General features: G+C 36.6%; 1 protein-coding gene across 1 annotated transcript in view; it reads left to right on the top strand.

The window, feature by feature from the left end:
- The first annotated feature begins 2,692 nt into the window (after window positions 1-2,692).
- LOC135221228 (uncharacterized) overlaps window positions 2,693-8,963 on the top strand; it is a 6,790-nt gene continuing 519 nt past the window's right edge. The window contains exons 1-5 of the mRNA XM_064259048.1: window positions 2,693-2,955; window positions 4,496-4,981; window positions 6,277-6,473; window positions 6,904-7,027; window positions 7,925-8,963. The exon at window positions 7,925-8,963 is cut by the window's right edge and continues 519 nt beyond it. Coding sequence (XP_064115118.1) covers window positions 2,826-2,955; window positions 4,496-4,981; window positions 6,277-6,473; window positions 6,904-7,027; window positions 7,925-8,223 — 1,236 coding nt within the window. The 5' untranslated portion in view covers window positions 2,693-2,825 and the 3' untranslated portion in view covers window positions 8,224-8,963. The remainder of the gene's footprint in view (window positions 2,956-4,495; window positions 4,982-6,276; window positions 6,474-6,903; window positions 7,028-7,924) is intronic.

The following is an 8,963-nucleotide window of genomic DNA, read 5'->3' as shown; positions in this document are numbered from 1 at the left end:
ATGTTTTTGGACACACTTTTTTCTTCAAACATTCACTTATAAACCAGATCTTGTTTTTCATGGCTTTGGCTTTGTAAAGTGGGTTTCAATATCTTCTTGCATAATGAACAGCTTGAGTTCCAGCGACTTCATACAGTTGTTGAAATGTACTTCTGTTGTAATGTTGCTGTGGGTACATGATGAACCAAACAAAAACTTCTTTCAGTTTTCTTCTGAAGATTGAAAAAGAAACCCACAAATTTAATTTGTAACTTGTTTACTTGTAAGTATTTACATTTAGATTTAATCCACACTCGAGTACTTTCAGGCCCTTCTGTGGCCCATTCTCAAGAGATGTTTGGGATGTTAGCCTGGGTCAAGGCCCAGCAGTCTTCTGGAACTTCTTCTCGTTGTGCTGTCATTTATGCGATGGCTGTTCTGGTTTTCTTGAGATTGCCCAATCCCTCTTGTCGCTCTTGATATCCTGAGCTGATGGTCAATGGGATTTACCCTTGTGGTAAGGGTGTGGTCACCGAAAGTCTGTTGGGCAGGAAACCTAATCTCCAGGTCAGCAGGGTCAATCCTAGCTTCTTTTAATATCAAAGCTCGGCTTATGGGATCTTCTGAGGTAAAACCTTTGTTTCCTTCAATTACTTTAATCTCTCTGATAAGTGCACCTTCTACTACCCTCCAGAACAGCCATCGCATAAATGACAGCACAACGAGAAGAAGTTCCAGAAGACTGCTGGGCCTTGACCCAGGCTAACATCCCAAACATCTCTTGAGAATGGGCCACAGAAGGGCCTGAAAGTACTCGAGTGTGGATTAAATCTAAATGTAAAATACTTACAAGTAAACAAGTTACAAATTAAATTTGTGGGTTTCTTTTTCAATTATTATTATTATTATTATTCTAAAGACGAACCCTATCAATATTTCTTATGAAAAAAAACATATGTCCTTTCTAGTTATGGAGATAAAAGGATTACGGAATCTCTATTATTATTATTATTTTTTTTTTTCTCTATCACAGTCCTCCAATTCCACTGGGTGGTATTTATAGTGTGGGGTTCCGGGTTGCATCCTGCCTCCTTAGGAGGTCCATCACTTTTCTTACTATGTGTGCCGTTTCTAGGATCATACTCTTCTGCATGAGTCCTGGAGCTACTTCAGCCTCTAGTTTTTCTAGATTCCTTTTCAGGGAGCTTGGGATCGTGCCTAGTGCTCCTATGATTATGGGTACGATTTCCGTTTCCACTGGCATATCCCATATCCTTCTTATTTCTATTTTCAGATCTTGATACTTATCCATTTTTTCCCTCTCTTTCTCTTCAACTCTGGTGTCCCATGGTATTGCGACATCAATGAGTGATACTTTCTTCTTGACTTTGTCAGTTAACGTCACATCTGGTCTGTTTGCACGTATCACCCTATCCGTTCTGATACCATAGTCCCCAGAGGATCTTTGCGTGATCGTTTTCTATCACTCCCTCAGGTTGGTGCTCGACAAACTTATTTACTGCAAGGTAGCTGATGTTTCTTGCACAGGCTCCAGTGGAGGGCTTTTGCCACTGAATCATGCCTCTTTTTGTACTGGTTCTGTGCAAGTGCCGGGCATTCGCTTGCTATGTGGTTTATTATTATTATTATTATCATTATTATTATTATTATTATTATTATTATTATTATTATTATTATTTATTATTATTATTATTATTATTATAAAGACGGACTCTATCATATTTCTTATGAAAAAAAAAAAACATGTCCTTTCTAGTTATGGGGATAAAAGGATTACGGAATCTCTATTATTATTATTATTATTATTATTATTATTATTATTATTATTATTATTATTATTATTATTATTATTATTATTATTATTATTATTATTATTATTATTATTATTATTATTATTATTATTATTATTATTATTATTCTAAAGACGACCCTATCAATATTTCTTATGAAAAAAAAAACATATGTCCTTTCTAGTTATGGGGGATAAAAGGATTACGGAAATCTCTATTATTATTATTATTATTATTATTATTATTATCATTATTATTATTATTAAATTATTATTATCATTCTAAAGACGACCCGTAATCATATGGAACAAGCCCACCAAAGGGGCCACTTACTTGAAATTCCAGCTACCTATGAATACTACGGTGAAAATTCGCAAGAAGTATCAGAAGGAAATGGCAAATACAGAAAGATGGGGTCAGGTATTATAAAACCAGATTAATAAACAAGTTAATAAATAAATAGAAATGTAAGTAAGATCATTAAAAATGAATCCTATTGTCTCAGAATGAGGAAAAAATAAAGCCTACTTTCTCAGAATGAGGAAAAAATGACGCGAGGAAAAAAATAAGCATCATTTCTCAGAAAGAAGAACAAATGAAGCCTATCTTCGTTCTTTCACTGGTATTAAAAGGACATCAGAAGAGGGATCCTAAAAAAAAAAAAAAAAAAAAAAAAAAAAGATAAATTGACAGGGAGATACATTCTGCCAATTCCAGGTTCGTCATTCCCACCCATATTTTGCAATTCCGACCGACGAAGATGCAATCAATTCGAAAATTCTCCTTGAGTAAGTATAAATTCTTGGTGTTTAGCAACGTTTTGCGCTGGACTTTATAATGTCAGAGGTTCAGTTGCTCTTCTCTAACATCGGTTTTCTGTTTCCTGTAGGAGATGACTAACTTCTCTGCAAGCTAGTTAGCTAGCAGCATGTACTCAATGCTCTCAAAGTTCAGATCTTACTACCGGACACTTAGTCTTGGACAAGCAGTGGAAGCATAAGGACGTTCCTTCTGCCACGCAAAAGGAGTACCGTCATGGGACTCGACATGTTCGGGAACTGTTACGGTTCTAGGAAGAGGGTTACAACCGTCGGTCTGGACTTCTTGTTTCTTCTGTCCTTGGTGATGGGACTGCTCGGTAGTGGGAACGCCGAGATGCCCCAAGGCAAGTATCCCTTAATTTTATGTTCATCTTTTTCCTTTTTATTTTCCTTTATTGTTGGAGGTTATGTTCAGATAATATGTCTCCAGCATTTTCTACCATAGTGTTACGTTGTATGCTTCTCCTTTTAGTTTTCATTTTGTAGTTGGAACTTATGTTTAGATAATATGTCTAACATTTTCTCCTAGTGTTACGTTTATCTTCTCCATTCTATTTTCATTTTGTAGTTGGAAGTTATGTTTAGATGATATGTCTAACATTTTCTCCTAGTGTTACGTTTATCTTCTCCCTTTTATTTTCATTTTGTAGTTGGAAGTTATGTTTAGATGATATGTCTAACATTTTCACCTAGTGTTATGTTTATCTTCTCCCTCTTATTTTCATTTTGTAGTTGAAGGTTATATTTAGATAATATATTTAACATTTCTCCTATTTTAATGTTTATCCTTTCCTATTTATTTTTATTTTGTAGTTGGAGGTTATGTTTAGATAATATACTTAACATCTTCTCCTAGTTTTAAGTTTATCTTTTCCCTTTTATTTTCATTTTGTAGTTGGAGGTGGAAGTTATGTTAAGATTAATATATTTGACATTTTTTCAAATGGAGGAAAACTCCTTGAATGAAATTACCGTGTTAGTAATATATGGAATTACATTTTTATTTTTCCTGTTTCACTTCATCATGGAGAGCATGAATGTTTTTTTTTCCTTCAAGGAGTGACCAATTCATTCATCAACCACAAGGTTCCAGAATTTGGTCAAATGAAGACTTCGAGAAGGACCATTTGAACAGTTATATAGTATTAGATTGTGAAAAATCTATTACTATACAAATACTTATTACCAAAATCATATTGCATATTATAGGATTCCCCATTTTACACATATCAGATGATCATTAGGTCTAGCCATACATTTATAGGTTAATATTAATTTTTTAAAAATATTTTGATTATGTCAAATAAACAAAATGTAATATGAATAGTTATGTTTTAACGCTGTATACGAAAAACATATAAGCCTACAAATTTCGAGTGGTAAAATAAAACACTCTCCTGGACAAAAAAAAAAAGAAAAAAAAAGTGTAAGCCAATGTTAAGGAAATAATTAATATTAGAATTCTTAAAAGAAAGACGAAAAAAAAAAAACTTACGAAAGAACAATGCAATTTTCACTTTCTTTGAATAGAATTTTGTTAAGCTCGGTTACCTGGATACGCATTACCCGTATGGTATCCATTAGCCCTGTAGTGGGGTAGTGCCGTCAGTGCATCTCATACGGTGCACTGTAAGCATTACTCAAGGTTCTTCGGTCCCTGGCTGCAGCCCCCTTTAATTCCTTTAACTGTACCTCCTTTCATATTCTCTTTGTTCCATCTTACTTTCCACCATCTCCTAACACTTGATTCATAATGCAACTGCTTCGAGGCTTCCTTCTTTCACACCTCATAGTTCCCAGCGCTTGGCCTTTGGCCTAACATTCTGCATTCAATTCAGTTTCCATATGAATAGATAATAAAAACACTCTACTTCGTCTGTCTAGTCCCAGATTGCGAAATCATCAACCCCACCAACCTCCCCGAACGGAAAGTAACCATCACCTTCGACAAAAGCCTGTTCCTCACAATCCTCGCTAACCAGAGGGACTCTTGGAATGTGTCCACCACGCTCTCAGACACCAAAGGCCTCGAATGCAGCTTCGGCTTCGGACGCCGAGGGGGAAAGAGGAACGAGTATTTCGTGTGTTCGGAGGAACACGCCTACAACGCGACAGCGAACGAGCGTCGCCATGAATACGTAACTGCCATGACGCACGTCGCCGTGGACGTCGAACCGAAGGAGACGTGCGCGTTCCACTTCCAGGACAAAAGCACGAGTTGCCACGGCAGTTTCAGGATCACCTTCCCCCAGTTGCTCAGTATGGATGGATACGCGACCATGTGGTGGATGAACCTGCTGAAACCGCCGCTGACGATGAGGGTGGACCAGGTCTCCGGTGCGAGTCTGGCTTTCAACTGCAAAAACCCAGGTCAGGTTTCGTTTATTAACTGCAAAAGAGCACAGTTAGGGTTTTATTTTTCTACTGCAAAAACACAGGTCAGGTGTCATTTATCAGCTACAAAAAACATTAAGGTTTCAACTGTCAATTGCAAAGACAGGTCAGGTGTCATTTATCAACTGCAAAAGAACAGTTAAGGTTTAATTTTTCTACTGCAAAAAACATTAAGGTTTCATTTGCCAACTACAAAAACACAGTCAAGGTTTCATTTGTCAACTGCATAAAATATGGTTAAGGTTGAATTTGTCAACTGCAAAAGCATAGGAAAGGTTTTAACTTATCAACTGCAAAAACACAGGTAAGATTTAATTTGTCAACTGGAAGAACACGATTTTTGACAATAACATCATGCCTATGATTTTGCAGTTGACAATCACATCATGTCTATGTTTTTGTAGTTGACAATTACAGTGTCTATGTTTTCGCTGTTTTTGCAATTGACAATAACATCCTGCCTATTTTTTTGCAGTTGACAATTACATGATGCCTATGTTTCTGCTGTTTTTGCAGTTGAAAATAACATCATGACTATGTTTTTGCAGTTGACAATCAAATCTTGCCTCTGCTTCTTCCTGACACTAAATGTTCCTCTTTGCTGCCAATCTTTTGGAAGCATGAATCCCTATGGTTTTGTACCTTGTGAATAGGGTTCATCTACCGAATAATCATAGTAATAATATAATAATAATAGTAATATGAAGTAAGAGACCCTCTCTCAAACATGTTTTGTTAAAGAGGATGGCAGCATCAGTGGAATTGATTTTATATATGGTCTTTTCAATTCTTCTTATTATTCTCTTCTCATCAGGGCTGATATTCGCTAATAGCTGGCCGATGTTCATATTCTGGTTAAAAGGAAATGTCTTATAAAATACTAATTTATTGATAAGACAACTAAAAGTGGAGTATGGTCGCCGTAGAGTTTACAAATTCCAATGTTATCTTGAAAATGAACCGATGATACGGTTGGAAACATTGGAATTGTAAACTCTACGGCGTCCATACGCCACTTTTAGTTGTCTTATCAATAAATTAGTATTTTTACAAGACATTTCCTTAACCAGAGTATGAACATCGGCCAGCTATTAGCAAATATCAGCCCTGATGAGAAGAGAATAATAAGAAGAATTGAAAAGACCATATATAAAATCAATTCCACTGATGCTGCCATCCTCTTTAACAAAACAAATAATAATAATAATAATAATAATAATAATAATAATAATAATAATAATAATAATAATAATAATAATTTATATTCGCAGATTGCCTCCAGACTTCAGGTGAACTCGAAGACATGAAGAGCCAACGCAATACGTTTTTTATGAAGCCTGCGACTTCATTTCGAGGTCTGACCATATCCTCTGGCCAGATTACTATGTCTGTCACCAGGGACAATCTCAGCGTCTATGAAGACTCGTGGTTTAACATAACTTTGGCCAAGGAAAGAGAATTTTCTAAGGTAAAATCTGAGATTTTAATTTTCAGTTAGTTTATTTTTTAGTTATACGTTTTTAGCAGAAAGACAAATTGAGAATAAAAATGCTTTAAAGGTATAACAGGAGGAAATCCTCGCAGCTGCAGTATGACAAAATTGTCAGGAGAGGGTTATGGAAAGTAAGATGGAAGAAAGAGAACATGAAAAGAGGTACAGTAAAAGGAATGAAAGGGGTTGCAGCTAGTGGGGCCCGAGGGAACGATGCAAATAACCTCAATTGAGTAATGCCTACTGTGTACCGTGTGAGGTCCACTGACGGCACTACTAGCCTCCTACGAGGAGGAATAAAATAACCTCAGGTAGAAGGAAAAACGTTGGGTTCCCAGTACAGAATAAAAGGGCGTTTTCATTCCCTTTAAAATAGCCACGTAACCCGTTACTTATTTCTCGACAGGTATTAGTCAACGGAGCCGAGTCCTATAGGGAACAAGGTGACGCCAAGACGCTTCTGATTAAATCTGTGCAGGCGAATGGGTCTGCTCTCCTGAGCTGGTGCGATCCCCGCGAAGAAGAGAGAGGTGAGACGAGAAATTTTGGTAAAGTGAGTGACTGAATCATTTCCTCTTCACAGGGTAAGCATAGTTTTCATGTTAGGTATGAGAGACTCTCTGAGAATATGACCTGATGAAGAAGAGGCTTTAGGCAACTCTATCTTGAAATCTTCTTTGTTGTTATTGTTCTGGCTGTTGATGGTCTTGCTGGTAGGAATTTTAAGATAGGATATTTATGATTTATTTATTAGTATGAAAATGCAAAATATAAATAATGTGAGCGTTAAGCAGTACAGGACAATCATTTCTAGTAAGATATAACGTATTTATTTTAAAATTTTCGTCATTGAAAGTATGCTGGAGGTCGGATCACACCTTGTTTCGTTTTTTTATCTTTATTTTTCGTGTATTGTTTCAGATTTAGGAAATGATGATAATGATGATGATGATAATGATGCTCGATTTTATTATTATTATTATTATTATTATTATTATTATTATTATTATTATTATTATTATTATTATTATTATTATTATTATTATTATTATTATTATTATTATATTAGTGGACTGGTTTCAATAACGTGGTTTCCTCCTCACTTCTAAAATAAGTTTACTTCACATTGAAAATAAATTCCCTATTCATTTAAACCAAAATCATTACTAATTCATTAATAAACGTTTAGAGAATCATTACTATATACTGTTTGAGAATGTTCACTAAAATTTTAGAGAATCATTATTAAATTTTTCGAGCATCACTGATAAATTATTTTCGAGAATCATCACTTCAGGAAAATATTAAACTTACACCCTAACTACTTTAAGTTGTTCCCGCGATGCATGATGAGTGGTCAAAAAGAATGTATATTATATTAACAAAATTGAACCCTCACTCCTTTCTTTAAATCATCTCTCCTCCAGTTTCAGGACTTGAGAGTCAAACGTTGCTTATGTACCGGATCTCCACAGCCCTGTTGCTATTCATCATCACAGTCCTGTTTGTTATCGCATGCTGTCTCGCAAAGGAACATCGGCAGTCCCAAAATAATTCGGGCGTCCTCCAGTATCGACTCTACAAGACCCAGCAGGAGAAGGAGGAGGAGAAGGTGGAGTTAGTCTTAACCAGCCCAGGTGTTCAGGACAAGACGCACTGGGGAGGTTGGCTCTCCCGAAAGACTTGTATGCGGATGAGGTCATCTACTGCGAATTGGAACCGGTAACGAAGCTGGGGGCAAAACCTGAGGGGCCTCCTCGCTCGGAGAGGAGAACCAATTACGCCGAAATACAACCAGGACCAGGAACGGACGTGACATCAGACGCTGGAGCGCTGGTAATGGACTCTGAAGGGATCTATTTGGATATGAGTCTATGTAAGGAGAAGGAATTGTCATAGGCCTACTGATGAATATTTTTTTAAAGGAATTGTCATAAACCTACTGATGAATAGTTTTTTAAAGGAATTGTCATAGGCCTACTGATGAGTTTTTTTGAAGGAATGGTCATAGACCTACTGATGAAGATTTTTTAAAAAGGAATTGTCATAGTCCTACTGATGAGGGTGTTTTGTTTTGTTTGTTTGATGGGAGGAGAACATGGGGATGTGGATGAAGTGTCATAGGCCTATGAAACAACTGCCAAGCGAGGGTTAAGAAAAGTAAGATGGAAAAGAGAATACAAACGGAGGTGCTGTGAAAAGAATAAGAAGGGTCGCAATTACGGGCACAGAAAGAGAGAGAGAGAGAGAGAGAGAGAGAGAGAGAGAGAGAGAGAGAGAGAGAGATTCCAGAATTCTCACCTGGAATCAGCAGCGCCTGGCGTCTAAAAACAGACGTCATTATCTTTCCAATTAGCAGCAGGGGAGTTAATGAGCTTATTTGCCCCAATTCAAGTTCGAGAAAAAGAGCAGCGAGCAGCGGCAGTAGCAGTGGCAGTTCCCTGCGCTCAGTTTTGGCTCAGAAAT

The sequence above is a fragment of the Macrobrachium nipponense genome, chromosome 20 (assembly GCF_015104395.2).
Source record: "Macrobrachium nipponense isolate FS-2020 chromosome 20, ASM1510439v2, whole genome shotgun sequence".
Taxonomy (NCBI): domain Eukaryota; kingdom Metazoa; phylum Arthropoda; class Malacostraca; order Decapoda; family Palaemonidae; genus Macrobrachium; species Macrobrachium nipponense.
Note: the sequence above shows the minus strand (reverse complement) of the source record. Positions and strands in the feature narration are given on the sequence as shown.